At 40.5% G+C, this 20,652-nt stretch overlaps 1 protein-coding gene across 1 annotated transcript in view; it reads right to left on the bottom strand.

The window, feature by feature from the left end:
- The window catches only part of PAWR (pro-apoptotic WT1 regulator), an 85,940-nt gene that overhangs the window by 43,773 nt on the left and 21,515 nt on the right, over positions 1-20,652 (bottom strand). Inside the window, exon 3 of the mRNA XM_083807496.1 lies at positions 891-1,019. Coding sequence (XP_083663622.1) covers positions 891-1,019 — 129 coding nt within the window. The remainder of the gene's footprint in view (positions 1-890; positions 1,020-20,652) is intronic.

A 20,652-nucleotide genomic window follows, 5' to 3' on the forward strand; every position in this document is an offset into this window, starting at 1 on the left:
AGCTAAATAAAACAGAATTCCTTAGCTTGGAGAAGAGGCAGCTGAGAGGGGCTGTGCAAGGTATTATAGGCTGTGCTTTCTCTGCAGCATTCAGTCACATGAAGAAGAAGCAGTTGTGTTCCCCATGTCTTTCACTGGGACACCCTGGAGAAATCACATGGAAATAGATGGCAATGACCCCAACCTCCTGTGCCTCTGAAGGGACAGAGTATCACCTACTGCAAGGGGACTGGAGAATAAAAAGGAGGGGAAGAGATTTTGTAGAAGCAAGGTGTTTTCTGCGTGTGTTTGCTTCAATACCAGAATCAGAATCATAGGCTGTGACAGAGTGGACAAGTCAGGACTGTGCAAAGAAACATCCTAAAAGGTAAACAATGGATGAGACAAGTGATTCTGGGGAAGAGAATGAAGGACAACAAAAAGAAGCAGAATACTGCATGGAAGAAGATAATTTTACCTCTGCTCCTACCAATCAAATCCACACTGGATGCATGGAAAGCACCAATAATCACATATGCAGGCAGCCAATAGTTGATTATTTCATATTCTAAGGGTCTTGATCTGAAAAGCTTACCTCCAATTAATTGAATATTCTAAACCCACAAGTATTTTTCACTTATCTTCACATTTCTCTATCTCATATCAAATGAGTGTTTGGTGGACACTTATACCTTTGTCTTAACAATCCTGTTGTTAGAGCTGAGTCTCAGCAGTGCTGAGTTTGGGGAAAGGAACCTTATGCTCTATTTCTAGATATGTTACAGCTTCTGAATTTCATGTTTGTTTCCATATATCATATAATCTACTGTTAAGTAGGAGTACGAAAAAGAAGGCAACACCAGTTTAAGAACTGAGTAAAATACCAAAAGGAGAAAGTGTTAACACCTCACCTGTAGTAAGTATGAGCCAGTGGTATCTGCACTGGAACTCTCATTTTGTATCGTATTCTGCTGAGTAATAGCATCCTCCTTCTTTCTCTCCTTCTGCCCTGCTTCATCATCTTCATATTCATCAAGGCTCTAAAAACAAAAATATGCAGTTATAAAATTGTCTTTTTATGTTGCTTCATGTATTTCCCACATTTCATAGAATTCATGCATCAGTGACTTAACATTTTCAAAGATTAATTTTACATTTCAGAAAAGTTTAATTGATTTTAAATGGATATTAATATCTCCAGTACAAGAATAAAGTTTGACAACTAACTGCTTTTACTTAATCACAAAAAACAAATAATCAAACTAAGATCCAGCTTGACAAAGCCCTAGGCAACATTGTCTGAGTTCAGTGCTAATCCTGCTTTTTGAGCAGGAGCTTGGACTGTGCCTGAGGTCCCTTCCATTTGAATGATTCTATGATTTTACAATCCCATTTGTCATGAGCAATAATTTTACCTCTACATGACTGATCTGAAAGAGGTACAGAACACCACTAATGTTTCATACTAGATTTACTGAAATACTTGGTTCAAAAGATTACATTTCTAAAGTACTGACTGCTGATAGGAGAGACACAAAAAGTACAAAAAAAAATTCAGAAGCACTTCTGATTTCTGAAACACAGGGCAGAAACATTAGAGCTCAACCACCTTTGGATTAAGTCAGCTGTGTCTAGACTGGTCTATATTAGCTTAACTGACACAACCTTACAGAAAGAAAAACTACAATCTAGTTATTTGGAAGACTATCTTGAAGCAGACGTGAAGCCCCCCAAAAAATAACATCACAAGCTAGCACTCTGCACTAAAACAACGCAGAGAATGAACTATTCTAGGGCATTCAAAAAAGCTTCTAGATGAATGGCTAACAGCTTGAGAAGCAGAGAGCTGGGCTACAAGGGTACGGAGGCACGTGTCAAATGACTTGAACGCCAGTTTCTAATGCACACAAAAAAAATCACCATTCTGAGGCCTAGATACGGACAATCTTTGACATCAATTTTTCCAGAGGACACAAAAGTAGGCAAAAGCATACAATGAGAATGGTGGAATGCAGTATTTTTTTAAAAGAAAAACCACAGTTATTTGCTAATTGAAAATCACATCAGTGTATAAAAAAAACTAACTTTAGCTGCTGCAAAGCAAACTCCACAGTGACAAGTGCTGGAAAACTGACAAACTAGAAGGGCATATGCTTCCAAAACTGAACATAAGTTAACCCAAATAAAGGCCATTTAAATTCTTTGCAGTCCCACCCACGCCAGAATCCTAACGCAATTTCACCAGTATACTTTTAATCAACATTTTAATGTAGACCTGCCTACTTTTATCACAAAGGAAAGACACACTTGAAAAACTATCACATCTAAATCATTATACACTCAAAAAATGTTTTCAAGAAGTGATCTTTTCAAATTAAGTAATTATAAATCAAAAATATTTCACTTGGTTCTCTCAGGCCCATTAGTAATGGAGAGTTTAAAAAACATTGTCACAGCACATTCTAGGAGCTGATCTTTAAATCAACATCCTCTACCTTTTATAAACTGTAACAGTTACAAATTTTGGTAATATAAACTTAAGTCTTATCCTATTTTATCTCACTATCCTAATAGTCCATTCTGAAGTGACAAAATTAGAAATAAATCTATGCCTTCAGTGCAACAAGAAACGAAGTCATCTTCAGCTCATGTGAAGCCAGCCTTGCTCAGAAAGACCTCTGAGGCTAATGGAGAACCTCACATAAATTCAGATTAATGTCATGCAGATGAAGAATGACATGCTGTTAGAAGACCAGAAAAAACTTTTGTTCTGCTAGCCTCCAAGTTGTCCAGGTAGAGGATTAAGATCCCAGAAAAACACAAAGGAAAGAGACCGTCTGACTAGAATTTGGAAGAGCAGCCTCTGATAAACTGAGGAGAAAACCAACAGGACCAAGAAGAGAACAGTTATCATTGCAGACCTCAAAAAAGCTTTGAGGGTCAACATTCTTTAAAGGGAAGTGTGAAGCTCAGCTTATAATGCTGTACGAGCAATAAAATTGTTTTTGCAACAACCAAGCAGACAAGGGCTCCTTTCCTCACAAGTTCTCTCCTCCAGATACATACTTTAAGTTTTTCTAGAGACCCTATGCATTTCACAGAACTATTTGTCCCTGAATACAATTACATCTGTGAGGAAGAATGTTTTCCTCTCTTCATGTAAGATCACCTGCTACTAGCTACCCTCTTGGTAGTTTTGGGCAGGGACAACATGTCATCATCTGTCAGGAAACTTCAAGCCACAGAATTTCGCAGTTGGGGCCTGCCAGGGGTGCGCGCTCCCACCCGCCTTCGTTCTCAGGAAGGGCGAGGATCAGAGCAGACTGAAAATCGATGCCACTGCTAGGTATTATGAACCCCAAAAAGCTCATGCTCCCACAGTTAAAGGCTCCCTTCCCAAGCACAGAACAGTTAGCCGAGCAGTTGCTGTAAACTTCACTTGGAGAACACAGCCTCTGCAGCGACGGCCTGCTCCGGGGAAGTGAACGCTGATGGGAGCAGGCCAAGGGCCAGCCTGGGCAAGCACGCTTATGAGCGGTGGGGGCCGCAGCAGCAGTGGGTTGCCATTGGGGTTACAAGGAAGGCAGACGAGGCCTGGCTGGGCTGGGACATCCCTCAGGAGCTGCAGGCACTGCGACTCCGGGCTGGGGCTGGCAGGGCCTCCCCTCAGGCTGCCAGGCGCTGCCAGAGGCTTCCCTGGTTTCCCAAACCCAAAGGTCACGTTCCTCTTTCAAGCCCCAAGCCACAGTCAATTTGAACAGTGCCCTCATAAGAAATGCTTGCTAAGCACCAGTTTACAGCCCAACAATTATGGAAGTTTAACATTTGAACATTTTTTATTAGAGTTACTAAGATTTTTCAATCAATAACCATTAGCCTTAGTGAGGAAATCCATTGCTTAAGCCTCACCAAATGGTTTGGGTTGGAAGGGATCTTAAAGCTCATGACAAAATTAGCTTTCTGTATCCAAAATAATACTTTACACACAATACCAGCAATTTTAGTTACCTCAGAAATCCTAGTGCTATTTATGTTCTAAGCTAGCTTTTAGTTCAATTAAAATCAATGAAAGTCAACCTGACAGTTTTTAATTATGACTGAAAAATTAAGAACGCTCTTGAACTTTTTTTGTTCAAACTGCCCTACAGCTGAAACTGCCTGAACCCAAAGGCCATTTCAGCTGGGCGGATTAGTGCTTTGCTTGCATTGCCGGCTTCCCTGTAATGCAGCACTTCGCTTCAGAAACCAGCTCCACGCCCCTGAAAGGGCCGCGAGCATAGCAATCGCTTTCTGTCAGCGGCAGCCCAGGATCGGACTGGGAACCACCGAGGTGTAATCCCAACCCATTATATCGTTCCCCCGTCCGTTCCCCTCCCCCTGCTTTTTTATTTTGCTGCTAGGCACATACCATTTCAGATGCTTATTTTCCATTAAAATCATCTGAGTTTTGTAAAGCAGGCATTCAATGTGACATTCCCACATCTGATCTTAATATAAGGAATCCACAGAAATTCTTTAGGTTTTGTAGCATTTCAGTAAATGTTTGAAGCTTTAGCAATAAACATTTTTCTGTAAACCTCTAGTATGGAAAATACAAGCAGAATGAGATGCTTTTGAAAGAATCAGAAGGATGAAGGAAGCGGCCCCAAAGACAGCCCTACATTCCAGCACACCGCCGGCCTGCAGCTCAAGCAGGCGCTGCGCAGAACCTCCCGCGTGATTCACTGGGGTCGCTTCCGATAAACACTTGGGCATCCTACAAACAAAAACCGGGGAGGGGCCGTCTTCTCCAAAAGACCGAGCAGCATTTCTAAATGCAAAAGGAGAGGTTTCGAAACACACACAAGTGACTCTGGCCGCAACTGTGCTGATGCAAATTGTCCCCGTCCCCATCCCCCTTCCTGCACCAACTTGCTTTTTCGCCTTGCAGTTCTGCTGGCGGAGCACATATCTGGGAGCTTCCCAGTTCGTTTCATGAAAAATCAGTCAGGTTGATTTCAGCAGTTTTAATTAGCCCAGGTATTTTGTCTCAACCAGATGCGAGCAGGTTCAAGCTCTTTCTTTCGCACAGCTCCAGGGAAGGCTGTGCTACATCAGCTTTTCAAAAATGATGAGCACTTGAGACAGTACCATATTTAAGGAGTCCTGCAAGACGTGTGAGCAGATGTCTATGTATAGTCAGTAAAATTCTGTTTTCAACTTCACGTTTGGGCAATAAATTGAATCTTCACAACACAGGCACTATCCTGACATTTCTTCAGCTTCTGAAATACACCAAAAATTTAGGAGAGGAAATAAATCTAGGTTTCTTCTCATTGCCCCAAAACAACTTTAAACAATTTAAAAAAGGACAGTGAGGTCATTTTCTGTGATTAGTAAAAGTTTAAAGTATGGTATCGCAAGTTCTTACCAAGATGCTGGAAAAGCACAAAGGTCTATGTTAAATTTAACTACTTCCTAAAAACTTCCACGACAAAAATATGAGATGAGATAAAGAATTCCTTTTCACTCTGCATTAAAATTTGACTAAAAGATCAACTATAATGAAGTGTGTTTTGGGAATCAACCCAGCTAACCCTTCAGAAAAGCCTGGAAAAGTTATCTGCAAGTACAAGACTATTTTACACATCATTTCTTGATAATCACTTTTCTTCATGCCACATGGGGAATCAAAGGCTTTCTGTCTTTATCACACAGAGCCCTGGTATCTGCTAAATTCCAGCTTCCTACCTCTGCACACATCCAGCCTTTCTGTCATCACCCCCTCAGAATGCACACCACAAAACAAGCAAAAATCCCAAACCTCAACGATTTGAGACTACATTACCTTTCCCCTTCAGAAACACTGGTTTTAACCACACATTTTAACACACTTCTTGTAAAGTGTCCAGACAGTACCCAAAATATTTAAGTAAAATGGGTTTACAGTGATATAATCTTACAGCGGAACAGCAGTAAAATTGGAAAAATTATGTCTTTTTCACTATATAAACCCTTTATCAGGTCTAACGTGTAAAGAAAAGCACTTAGGCAAGCTGAAAAACATCTCTATGGGGGTGAAAAGAGCTAATGTTATTCATAGGAATTATGTAAAACATACAAACAGTGTTATGAATACAGATCACCCAGCAAATTTAAAAAAAAAAAAAAGCACTTAACCTTAATTCTCACATTAAAAGAATCCAAAAAAGGATACTGAACTCGGGTACCTTATCTGAATGATCTTTGTGCACTTCTGACAGTCTCCGTATCCCAATGAAGCGCTCCAATATCAACAATTAGTGTGATCACAAGCATGGATTTTTAACCCAGAAAGGGAATAAAGACAGGAATCTTTGGTATCTAAGATCAAAAGAGACCCGAATGCAGCAATGGGTCAGCGAACAGCAGGTGGGCCAGAGCACAGCTGACCGCAGCCCTAGGATGTGCTCACCCTGACCACGCTGCCTACAAAGCGCAGCCAAGAGACAGCCATCACTTGGAGGACAATGAGATGCACGTCTTGCTCTACAGAGCTCATCATATTCATGATTATATGTCCCAGCTACGTTTTGTTTCAAGTCTATCCTTTTCTCACCCAAAATGAGAACTTTGAAGTACACCCTTTATATGCTTAATTCTACTTCCAAGCAAATGCAATTTGCGTTCTTTGTTTCAACAGGATACATTTGAAAATCCACTTAAAAATGAAGGGGATGTGAGCCATGACCTTATTTGTCCGTATTAGAGCAAAATAACAAAGTATTTTGAATTCTTTTAAAGCTAAGTAAAACATCAACTACATCAACACCAGAATGTCAATTATCCCTCTATTATAATAACAAAAAGCAGCTATGTTTGCCGTTTGTTACTCAGCAAAATACACTGTTTGGCCACCACTGTCTTCAAACATACCACAAAAATGAGTTCAAAAGTCAAATGTTTAACTTAAACTAATCGCCAAAGAATCCTTTATCACAAGGCTTGTCATGAATGATTGGTGGAAATGCTCAATTTAACTACTTAGTACGTGATATTAATATTAAAGTCACTCAGTGAAATACCAGCATACCAGAGGATAGAAGAGAAACTGGGGGGATGGGGAGGGTGTCAATCTAGCATTATTTAAATCCTTCTAGAAAAGAGAAAAACAGAATAGAAAATATGGATTGGCAAGCTTTCAGAATTAAACACCAAGCTCAAACAGCAGAACTAATGGAAAACCACTATGCAAAGAAGTCAAACTGCGGACACCCGTTCCATTGGGAAATTATTATATGAATATAATAATCACTCAACTAAATGATAAAGCATTCATGCCCTGCTCTTAAAAAGAAAACAGAACTAATCCCAACAGAAAATAAAGAAGCTAGGAGAAAAGCAGCCAAATCCTCCTCTTGTTGATGGATATGATCCATTCTGTCTCACTTCAGAACTAAGGGTCCAAACTTCAAATATAGCACAGCTCTATACACTAGAAGAGTGAAAACAAACATCCCCCCCTTTAAAAATTTTTCACACTCCTCTTCTTACCTGCTCTAATCAGATTTTGCTGATTAGAAAAAAAAAAAACATATTTTTCCCTGTTTTGCTGCTAGTTATGCCTAGTATAGAGCTATCATTAACAAATACCATTGAACATACAAATCTCAAAGTTAGAGCAATGTTCCCAAGAAACACCAGAAACCAGAAGAAAAATCCATTAATTTTGTTCCAGAGTTGAGTTGACCACCAAACCCACCACCTTAGCCTCCTGAACAACATCTTAAAGTGATGCATCCAACCTAATACAGAGATTGCAAACCAGTGGCTGAGACAAAAAATCTTTGGCAAAACAAGGTTTGCCTGTTACAGACAGAAGGAAGAGAGAAACATTGAAGATATTTGTACCATACATGGAAGGACTATTTCACAGCTTGTGTCATGCCCTGTATGTTAGCAAACAATAGTTACAGGTTGCAAAAATTGAAGCAAGATCTTTGCCTGGGTATACAGAAAATAAGTGTCTATAGGCTCAGTGCCTGCCTATACTGTTTTTTCCTATAGAACGTCCTCCTCTATTAGATACAATTCATAGAGATATTTGGTAATGGAGACAATATAAACTGTCTGAAATAGGAGCAGTTTACCCACTGGAACAATGGCTAAACAAAAGCCACTCAGGGAACACATGGATAATGGAGTTTGAATGCCTGTAACCACCACTGTTTTGCCTTCAAATGCCATGCCAAAACTAAACAAACAGAAACAATGCTCCAAAAGAGAATAAGATGCATCCTCATGTCGATGAAGACCAAACAGATCAAGCACCCTTTGTTTAAAGCCAGAAGAATAGGGAGAGAAACAAATCCTGGAGATTAGCATGCTATTTTCAAAACAGAAGCTTTTCTTTTCATGTGACAAAGGTAATATGGAAGGCAGCTAATTCCTGTTTTCTTCCCTTAATTAAAGATGGTATTTCTAAAAAGAAATAAAGATGAGATCGGTATTTGAGGAATGTTCTAAAAGGAGATCAAACAGGTTAATGTGTACCGTATTTCTAACTATCCTGTCCCCTTAACCATGCAGTTTGTAGCAATTTATATTGTCTGAGTATCAAGTTGCATTTAAAATGGCTTTTTAAAAATGTAGTACAGTGCTTTCATAGGTTTCTGCTCTCTTGCTTAACAGGCTAATTGTCATTTTGCTTTTTCTACCCAAGTGAATCTCATTCAATGTTTACAGACAGTGGCTGTGGGATTGGTCAAACTAAACAAAGGGAAAGAGGCTGCTGACAACCAAGTGAGCACGACAAGTCAGAACAATAGACTTAGAACCAGAACCAATTCCAAGGGAAAAAGTAAACTTTGGCACAATGCTTTTTTTGAGACTTGTACTGCATTTCTGATTTGGCAGTGGGATCTTTTGAATCCCTAGAAAAACTGATAAAAATATCAACTAGTTTTTCATCTCTCCAACTTTGTTTCCTTTTGAGTCCTAAAACAACCAAATGTTTTACCAGAGACAGATGAGGATGCTACACTCTGCTGTGAAGCAGAAAAGGAAAGAAAGTACTGAAAAATCACATTGGACAGGACTGACACATAGCTGGATAATAACTGTTAAATTTGATGTTCAATGCAATAAATAAGAACTTTTGAAGCCTCCAGCACTGGCGTCGGGAATAGACAGAAAATACTGACAGAAGCCATGTGGGCAGACAAAGCACATCCCCAGTTGCTGATATTTGCCAGGCTGGCAATATCCAGGTAAGATAGAAACAGTTTAAAGTTGCTGCTGCAATTGATATTGGAACTATTTCTCAAGAAAGGACCTTATATCCACAATTTAATCCTAGCAACAATACTGTGAAGCTGATTCCCAACTCAGATTTCTGAGAAGACCCTTTAGCTCTGCAGTTTGGAGTGAAGATGTCTTCCTTGGGGGCTCTGCCAACAGTTTTGGTTTTGTATAAATGCTCCTATGACTGTCCGAGGCTCCTGGTGGAAATCAGGCTAGGTTCTCATGCTGCAAGTCCTAGCAGTATGAAGGTCTTCGATCATCAGCATCTGTGCCCCCACTTCTTTACAAAAACCAAGCTCAGAAATCACAGTTCCTTTGTAGCCATATTTTGATTAAGTCACCAGTAGGGGGAAGGGGGAGGTAGTTTACAAATAGCAACGCATAATATTAATAGCATAATAACAGGTCAGTATCTTCAAGATATGAAACCTGCACAAGGTGTTTTGAAAATCCAGTTTGCTTCAAGTGCAAGATGCAGCTTAGCTGTCACCGTAATTCAGCAGACAGACGCGGTTTGTCAGCCTCCCACCTGAGCAGGCAGCACGCACACAGCCCAGCAGGTGCTCGGCTCTTCCCATTCAAAGGCTATGCGGGCAACTGAGGGAGCCGGTGGTGTATTGACTTAGGGAGGGCTGGGGTGAGGAGGAGAAGGAGTAGGAGGACAGAGAGCTGTGGGAAAGGATCATAGAAAGAACATGTAGCCAATGCCTGGTGAGAGGGAACTATGCAAGCAAGCGGAGATTGCAGCAGCAAAAATAAGCAAGCAAGCGAAGACACTTCTGTGTCACGTTCGGAGAAGCAAATCTACACGTTTTACTTTTTCTTGATTTTTCTGCAACTGCCAGAGCAATCTGCTTTATTTTTCCCTGCAGCACTCACCCCAGATCTTTACCTTTTGATTACCATGGTCAAGACAGCGCTTCCTGCAGAAGGTAAGGAAAATTAGGACTTCGGGATGGGAGCACGCAGCCAGACAAGACTTTGCCACTCAAGACCATTTCCTGTGCACACTTTAAGCCCACAAAACAGTACAAGCAGGTTCAAGGGCTTCACTACAGCAGCAACATTTGCATATGGTGACCTCAGAAGAGAGAAGAACATGCAGAGACACAAAACAGATCAATCTAGGTGTGAGGAAATGTGGTGTGGGGTAGCAGTGGGAGGAATGAGTCACGTCACAGAGCTGGTTCAGAACAACTGCACTCCCCAGAACCCTGCGCTACCATTCCTTGTTATGCTGGAGAGCTATGGGATTCTGCGGCAAATCGAACCAGAGTAAGGCAGGAATAAACACAGCAGGGAAAAGGCCAGATAGATAAATCAAAACTTATTCCTGTAAGTGCAGAAAAATGTGTAGAACAACAACAACAACAACAAAAAAGACAATTTTCCATTAGGGTTGATGTTTTTGTTTGTTTGTTTTTCCAGATTTGTTGAGTGCCTGACAAGGTTTTTGGTATTTAGATATACCTTTACTTGTACAAAACACAGCAGAAGTCGTTGTCAGATCTTCAGCAAATGAGAGGTTCTTTGCGTGTCAACAGACTTAGCGTTTCAGGCCAGACAGCTCAAGCACATCATTAAGATTTCAGCTTATAAGGCATTTGTTATCTTGATTCAAAACACCAACTGTACACGCACTTCTTAGCTGTATAACAGGCATAAAAGGTGAAGTCCTCTTTGTTGAAGCACTCAGAGATCCATCAATTACAGATGCTTGATAAAATCTGGTATATTCTGACAGGAATCCACGAATCTGCTCTGTGCAGCACATCACTGGCAAGGGTCTGGGTCGCTGAGGCGCAGAACAAAAGGGCCCTGACAGCCCTCCCCGTGTTCCTTTGAGCTCGAAGAGAGCATGAGGTGAAGGTTAAGACTGACACACCAATTAACGTGCACCATCTTCTCCATGGTAACTGCTCACACGCATTGTTTTCCCTACGCCAATCTGGGACGAACACGAGGTAATTCGGGCCTCACCATCCCCAGAAGAGGAAAGGTGGGCAGTTTTACCTCTCCCAAGAGTGCTCAGGCTGCCCCAGGACAGCCCGCGAAGCATAGTGAACAGGGCTGGCGCGGGCCTGCAGCACCACAGGCGAGCTCCCACCTCAAGCCACCGCCGCAAGGGCAAACAGTGCCTTAAATCGGTGAAAAATCTGTTTGTAAGAATCCCAGGGACAGGAAACTTTCATGGATAAAATGATGTTCCAGTAGGGGTGTCCATGTTGTAAGCAAGGAAAAAAAAAACCAAAACAAACAAAAAAAAAACACCCCAAATCTCCCAGCCACTTGCACTGAAATCTAGGGGAAGGCAAGAGAGGAAGTGTCAGCAGGGTCCAGACCCTGCTATTCACATTATTAAAACGTGCTTTTAATTTCTCAGACCACACGCTAAAGCCTGTAATAATGTCACTTGGAGAACAGAAGGCTGAGTGAGCATCTGAGGGTGAGGAGGAATGTTTTCACAGGCGCAGTTAGTAAATACCACCGGCTCCTGCAGACATTCTTCCTTAAATGGACATTAACGTTGCTTTAGGGTAGAAAAAAGCCTCCTGGTCCAACACAAGTGATAGGCTAGCAATTGACCTTTCAGCACCTGCACTAAAAGATACTAAAATTAGTAGAAGGCTTTGCATACACAACATTACTTTTTGTTCAACGACTTAAAACCCTTCCCCTCCATGCCACATGATTTTCATCTGTAGATTTGGAAGAGTAAGGAATCCCAAAGTCTCTCAAACATGGTAAAAAAAAAAACGTAGAAATAAAAAGTCTCTCTGCCTATCTATGACCAACTGTATGAGGACACTAGGCAACTTAAAGAAAGGAAACTGCCCCAGGTGAAATCAGAACTGAACCTTCACCCAAAAGTTGAGCCAAACTTTATTTGGACATTGAAATAATTCTGCATTACTTCGATTTTAATTTACTTCCTTTTTTTTTTCCTCCATATAAAATAGGTGAACCCCTGGAACTGCTTTTTTCCAGCCAAGAAAACAAGACTGCCTTCCCTCCCTGACAGTTCCCAACAAACGTGAGGGACAAAGGCTGAGCCACTGTCCTAGTCTTCCCCTTTTCCACTTCTGCCCATGGGCTTCTGCCAGTCCTCCGCACCACCACTCCAGGCAAGCCACATCAGGGTGATTCACTGGCATAAAGCTAACCCTATAAAAGTCTTTTATACGCTTCAGTCTAGCAAGCTACAGGATCAAAGAGTGCTGGAGTCAGCAGGGGTGAGGCAAGCAAAAAGCAAGCAAGGATCCACACCAGCCCTGACCTGGAAATGCCTGAACTCTCACAGAACTGAGATCTCAGCAAATCGAACCAGAGAAATGCTGAAGTATTCATCTAAAGCCCGTACTGATGTGGAACATTACTCAAATCAACTACTTTGGGATTTAAGTAGTGCCCCTGATAATGGTAAACACTATTTTTAAGGTGAAAAAAACCATTGACTCGAGTTCAGAGCTCTGACACATGGTCATGGTGACTTCTTCAACCTACAGGTTTTGTGGACTACAGAACACTTCATAACCTGCATGGCTGCTACCACTGGACGTAGCAACAAGGGGCCTACTGCAGAGCTCACCCAACTGTTGGAAGTCTTCACATAAAGGCACGGCCCCATGTTATGATTCCTAACGTAAAAATGCCAAATGAGTTACTGGCAGTGGATTAATGTACACCTTCTCACAGCTTGGCCCCTTCGCAGTGGGGCCATTACAACTGAAAGAAAAGTAAACTGCAACATAAATATAAATGAACAGGATTAAAAAAACAGGACAAGATGGACTTCTTTACTCAGCTTTCCCACAACAAACAGCGTGAACTTGGAAATATCCACAGACCATGGTCAAACAACCTAACCTCAACCTCTGTTCATATTGGCACTGCCCATTCTTTGGTGCTGGCACAACTGTTTGAGTGGACAGGAACTGATCCTGCTGAAAATTAACCTATCAGAAACAACAACAAAAAGTTGTTTTCAGACCTGATACTTACCTTACTATAAAAAAGGTGTCCAAGCACAACACGAGACACAACACAATGACAAGAACCACTGAATCTGGCCTAAGACATTGTGAAATTTGTGTTGAATTATCCCCTCTCTGAGCACAGATATGCTACCAAAGTTATTAACTTATATGGTGAACGAAAGGCTTGACATGAGCCAACAGTGCATGCTTGCACCCCAGAAGACCAACTGCATCCTGAGCTGCAAAAACAGAGGGGTGGCCAGCAGGTCAAGGGAGGGGATTGTGCCCCTCTGCTCTGCCCTTGTGAGGCCCCAGCTGGAGTATTGTGTCCAGGTCTGGGGCCACCAGCACAAGAAGGATGGGGAGCTGTTAGAGCAAGTCCAGAGGAGGGCCACAAAGACAGACGGTCAGAGGGCTGGAGCACCTCTCCTATGAAGAAAGGTTGAGAGAGCTGGGGCTGTTCAGCCTGGAGAAGAGGAGGCTCCGGGGAGTCCTCATTGCAACCTTTCAATACTTATCATGGTCTTATAAAAAAGATGGAGAAGGACTCTTTACTCAGGTAGAAAATAACAGGACAAGGAAGAATGGTCTTAAGCTAAGAGGATAGATTTAGAATAGACATTAGGAGGAAATTCTTCACTTTTCACAATTCTTCAAGGTAGTTAGACACAGGAACAGGTTGCCCAGAGAAGCTGTGGATGCCCCACCACTGGAAGTGTTCAAGGCCAGGCTGGCTGGGGCCCTGGGCAACCTGATCTAGCGGGTGACATCCCTGCCTACTGCAGGGAGGTTGGAGCTAGATGACCTTTAAGGTCCCTTCCAACCCAAGCCTTCTATGATTCTATGATATACCTTACAATAGTGTTCCTCGCATTAGTAATTTCCCCTGCTAACATATGCAGGCAATTGTAGGAAAGAAATATCTAATGAAATCAAGACCACAGAGATCGTAACACAGCTATTACACTATGCCCTACGTATTACGGCTTTGATATTCTCTTATTACTGCTTTAAGCAACATTTTCCAGTGTTAAGTGGAACTCCCATTTCCTAAAACAATTAGAGTTCCATTCACACTTCTATGATATTTTATTGTACTTCTGACACAGAGCTGCAATAAAATAAACAGAAAGTATTTTAAAATTAAGCTGTAGCAGTTTATGCCTGAAATATAAATCTGGACTAGGATCTTTTCTGGCAGTGAATCTGAAAGTGTGAAACTTTGGCCATCTTTATTTATAGATAATAGAGTGTCTTCTTTACTGGATTCTAGAATATTAATAGAGGCTCTGACTCCCTTCTGCAGCTGTTTTTTAATGTATGGTTTGTGTTTGAAGACTGTTCTTAAAACATATACAGAAGGAAGGAAAACTTAAGCGCATCTATGCACTGTCACATCAAACACCCACAAAGACTTCAGAGTCATTCTTCATTGATATGAAATACTGTAAGAAAGGATTTGTGCCAAATAATCCAGCTAACATTATGAACACGTTATTGAGTCATCAACAGCAGAATAATTACCTTGCAAATAGGATGTAGACTGATGCACTTATGCGCCTCATTGCACCTAATAAAGTTTTGTTGCAAAAACAACAAATGCATTGCATTAAAAAAAAATGAACAAACACAGACAAACACAAAAAGGCAGTCTGTCTAGAAAAGCAATCTTTGTCACCAGAGATCTTAAAGAATGTATCAACTACATCCACAGCAGATGAACCATGTTAGGGATGACAGATATACAAGAATCCTTTTGGGACAAGATGATGAGCTAGATAATCCATCAAGGTCCCCTGCAGCTTTATTATCTAAGATTTTACAATAGTAAACTCTTTGCATGAAAAGTTTCAGTGTCAACAAATATAACAAATACAGTGAATTTCACAAAGAAGACCTTTCTCCCCACCAACCCATGGAGTTGGTCTATGTATAGATCCCACACAGACCAACTGCAGTCAGGCAGGGGACTGGGAGAAGCAAGAATCAAAGCCGGGTAATTCTGCTATCATACCATCGTGCTACACAGCTGCAGCACTCTGGCTCTTCATGAGAAGACCTGGATGCACGCATCAAGAATTCCCTGTGCGGATTCTTGCTCTAATCTGGGAAGGTAACAGAAATAAAGAATTTTGCCCCGTACTTACTTTGTCCTTAAACACTTTCCTACTCATCCCTGCCAAGAAAGGATGGTGGGATGGAAAGACTGTTTCCCGGAATGAGGACGATTGCTCTTCTGTCATTTCAGTGTTCAGATTGTTTTTTTTCAAGAGAGAAGCACAGAAAATCAGTTCTTAAATTACATTCTCCCCCTTGACCTTACCCAATTGTCTGCACCATACTATTAACTTCAATTAGTACTAGTCTGTCCTATCTACTGAAGGCACTGTGATCCATGTTTCCCTGAGTTTTTCAGTCAAAATTACTAACCTTGTTACAACCTCTGCCTTCCTATTAACACAAGCTATTCACAAGTAGACTACAACAGACTTCTGCAATTAAGCTCTCAAACATCCAGATAAAATCCTAGGAAAAAAAGACCTGCTAAATTACACTGCTTGTCCTTTAGCCAAGAGAATTAAATAAAATAGATCTCCCACTATTTTATCTAGACAGACATCTACCAGATAACATCTGTTGATCCAGATTTATGTTACTGGATTTGCCTTTTTTTAATTATAACCCTAACTTCATATTCAAATTCTCTGAAAACTTTTCCACTATTTCAATGTTTCTGACAAATTAATATTTATGGGCCAGAGACTACTCTGGTCAACTACTTTGAGGGCAAGTTATCTGGACATGCTTACTTCCAAACGTTTATCCTTATTATAGAGGAAAGAACTCCCTGGAAAATCCTCTTTTGACATGAATACTTAATCCTGTTTCCTCCAGGCAGAAATGTTTCTTGTACGGCTAATGGCAAACACCTGATAATATATCATAATAATACTCATTTAACCAGAAAGAGAAAGCAACATGACTTAGATTATGACTGAACAATTGGTTGAGGAAAAAACAAACAACAAAAAAAAAAAGCACATTTAAATGAGGCCAGATCCTCCAAATGAAACGTAGCACTTGGCCATGGCCATGTTACCAGACCTGTGAACTGATGAGATTCTGTTATAGTATCCAAACCAACAGAAATAAGCCCTTCATTTTGCATTGTAATTGGATAATAGCACACCCACTGCCAGTAACCAAACCTTCAGTGAGAAAGGTGAGTGAAAGGGGGTACCATCACCCTCACAGACGATGGCTCATCACAACCTCAAGTCTAAAGCAGTCTCCTGTGGACCTCCCCTGCAGATGAATGCAGCTTCTACTGCAAGTGCCGCAAGTTCAGCCCAAGCTGCAGGACTCACAGCTCTCAGTAAGGGATGCTGCCTGTGTCCTTCCAGAGTGAAGACCTGAAAGCCACTGCATCACCTGTGCATTGAGACAAATGGCGGAAAACTGGAGGATTTATCTGACTACACTGGCTTCGATATATTACTTATTTACAACCTTTTAAAAATAAAAGAGAAAGATGAGACAAGAATTGAAACTGTTTTTTAATCTATCCAATAGTTGTTTGTTCATTTATTTATTATGCTCCTACGGTGATTTAATTTGTGGTTTTCTTCAAACGCCCCCCTCTACTGAGCTGCACTACTCGCAAAGCTAGCGGTGCTGAGCTCTGAGTTATTCAGCCATGCAGACTAAACATTTACCTCTATTCGCTACAAAGTGTATGCATTATTATAGTCTATTCTGAAAGACAACATTTTAATTGAAGAATTTGTAAAGAATGCCTATTTTGAAACACAGCTTTCAACTGCTCTGTGAAACCCTTTGGCAAGGATATTGTGCATTCCTGAGAGGATTTAAATTAGTTTGCAGCAGAACAAAACCTGGGTTACGGATAGTAACTTGGATACAGTCACACACGCACAAAATAGACAGCATTCGCATTCCTCCTGATCGTTTTCCTTGAAAAACACAACCATCAACATGCAAAGTCCATTTTAATATGATAATATGAGGGGTTATTTTGCTAAGAGGAAAATACTTATTGCGACACTGTTTCTAAAATAAATTAAACATGTTTGCAGTTCTCAAAGCTACTACAGGATCTAACCTTGCACTATTTAACCCACACTATTTAAAGTTGAAGCTGCTAGTCTTAAACTGACACGTAAAAAGGTAATTTTACATTAAGGAATAGAACTGCACATCTTGACTTAACTACAATTCCTGCATCTTTTTCTAGGATTTGAGACATGCTTGTCTTAACGTAATTTCTTACTTGTTCATTCCAATCTGATTTTTCCCCTCAGCCTATCAGTAGGGCATCAGAGTAAAAACAGGCCTTAACATAAAAAAGAAACTGAAAACAGCCTCATTAAATCTTCTCAGCATTCAGCTCCCATCTTCCAGGGAATCTTCATATACATGATAATTAGTTTCCTGAAAGGCTAAGGCTTAAATGTCATTTCTTTGTGTTGTAAATTCTAATTATTCATAGTAAATAAATTAGTGATTCTGTTGTATTGCTTAAAGCAATGCAGAAGCTTGAAGTAATCATACAACTGGCAAAAATTAGGAGTTCCCAAAAAAGGAAGTAAAACCTCATTCTTAGCATTCCAGGAGACTTAAAGAGGGCTCCATTAACACTAACAGGGAAAGGGCCAGTGACCTAGAACTTTACTCGTGCACCGAAACTATTAATGAAGTTTGAAGAATAAAGAGTAGTGGGTATGCAAAATGCAGCTCCTGCGATGGAGCAGGAGGATGAATAAGCTGCGCTCTAATTTACCCAGGCACACAGCACACCATGGCTACGGGAGCAGCGTGTTAGCGCAGACCATCTTTCAGGAGTCACATTCTTGGAAACTGGCCGATTCCTGTGGATTCTCACATGACCTTTAGTTTAATAGCAAAGTAGTTAAAAATCAAACAACTCTTCTTACATACAAGTCATAAAGAAAGAAAAGGAGGTGGGGGCAGGGGAGGGGGGAACAACTCATTTAGCATTACTTGCAAATGAGACCATATCATATGGATTTTATGGCTACCCTACCATTATTATTGAACACTACTACCAAGGCTAATCCCCTCCACAAATGTTGAATCACTGTAAGCACAGTTATGCACAGACCAGCAATTCAGATATTCACTAGTGGAAGACTAGTGCCAACTTGAGGGAGAAACTCTCTCAAACTGTCAAAGAAAAATAACTTTTAGGCACCTCAATAGCCAGCTCTCATTCCCTAGCACATGTTTTAGTGATAAATAAAAATATAATATTGGCAAGTCCTAGGATGACAAAATGGCTTTGTGAACTTTCCCCAAGTTGCTTTTCGGCTCCACCACTAAGCAAAGATCAAACACTCATATAGGAGCATGTCATTCCACATCATTCCTATTAACGAAGCATGAACAGATCTCCTTTTTGTATTGCCCAAGCAAAAGTTTAATATCAACATGACTAAAGAGTCAATTCAGAATCAAAAGATGGAGGGTTTTTTCAACTTCTGAGCAGAGGAGAACTTCACCACCAGGAAGCACATACTTGAGGATTCATGTTGTCCATTACAGGAAGCTAAAAAGAAGACAAAATAATTTCTTTGGACACATTACTTAAAATTTGGCTTTCTGAGAGGAAACCAAAGAAATAAAACCATTCTTGGAAACACCAGGCTTAGTGATGCTTCACAAACAGCAGCGCCATTTGACTTTCAGAACCGCCCTCTAAAAATAACACTATGCAGTCCATATTATCTCTAAACTCTTCTTAAAACTTTCAAGAAAGAAAATGTTCTTCCCTGAATTATGGAGCATGTCTTTTTTCTTTTTTTTTTCCCTTATTAGCACAAAGAAGGCAAATAACTTTTACCAGGACAAGCACAATCAGAACGATTAAGATGCTAGGATAGACCTGAGAAATTAATAATTTTTTTTACTGGTCAGAGGAAACAGTTAATGCTGTTTCACATTCAAATTGAAATATCAGCTATCTATAACTGGAGAATAGATATATTTGTATTTGCATTCCATAATTCACTAAGATTATGAGTCTCCTAGATGGCTGCTGCAAGCAATAGCAGAAGTCTTTAAAATACCAGAAATATGTGAATACATATCTATCCAAATAAACATTGACTATTTTTGTTACTAGAAATACTTTTGGTTCTGTTACCAATAAAAATGCTTCAGTTACAAAAATGAAGAACAACCTAAAAAATATTTCCTACTTAGAATTACTGTGTTGTACATATCCTTTCTCGATCCATTTTGATTCCACCATTGGAAGAACAGCTAAATTAATTGAGTTCCCTAGGAACCAGAAAGATCTGGAGAAAAATAAAAGTACCTGAGAAAAATGCAAACTTTTAACTAACAGCTGGTAAATCACCTTTGTTTCAATGTAATTTTCTTTGTTTCATTTCCCTTAACAAAACATTTTCTCTGTTATGCTTCCGATTACTGGTTACTTTACGAAGGAGAAACAACAAAATTAAACTTCTCTCAGATATGCTTCTGCTCACTGACAATAAGGGTGAGGAGAAAGAGCAAAAATGAGGTACTTTATACTCCCCTTACTCACACTAAAAGATGACTAGTGTACAAAATCAGAGCCATTTCTGAAATGAGAGACCCAAGTGAACAGGAGAAGAAACTAGAGAGGGTCTACAGAGCACGAGCACATGGCCTGGGAGGAGAGGTTGAGGAAGATGAGTTGGTTTAGTTGTTGACGAGGAAGACAAGGAGCAATGCAATAGCAACCTAGAGAACTGCATGAAGGTTAGTTACAAAGACGATGGAGGCAGGCTGCTGGAGGCAGCAGATGGACAACGGCCACAAAACACATCAGCTGGGCACCAGGATCAACATCTCAGTGAAGGGCAGCAGTACAGCACTGGGCCAGGCTACTCAGAGAGATGGTGGAACCTCCATCCTCAGAAGTTTTCAAGTCTCAGCCAGACAAAGCCATGGCTGACCTGATCTAGCAACGGTGAAAGTAATATTCTGAGACTTCCAAAAGCCTCTTTCAGCCAACATTTCTATGCATTTACTGAGTCAGTGGGGTTTTCTTGATTTATTCCCTGCTATTCCCTCCCCACCCCAACCTGGAAATCTGATGGTTGGATTGGCTTTTTCTCACATTTGGGCAACATTATAGATTAATACTTCCTCCTTAAGACAATTCAGGCAAAATCTTTTGTGAATCAAATCTCTGTGCAAAGAAGGATTCGGGCACAAATCCGAAAATGTATCCAAAAATGCAGAAACAACAAAATTGGGAAAAATAAAATAAAAGCAAATGTAATCAGACGTATATTTTAAGAAGAATAAGCAGGAAAGCTCTAAAACACTCAAAGGAAAAGCTTTTAAAAGCTGAAGTTTCTGTTTTGGACGCAGCAAGTTGATAGGCTATTATTCATCAGGA

The sequence above is a fragment of the Anser anser genome, assembly GCF_964211835.1.
Source record: "Anser anser genome assembly, chromosome: 1".
NCBI classification, from domain to species: Eukaryota; Metazoa; Chordata; class Aves; order Anseriformes; family Anatidae; genus Anser; species Anser anser.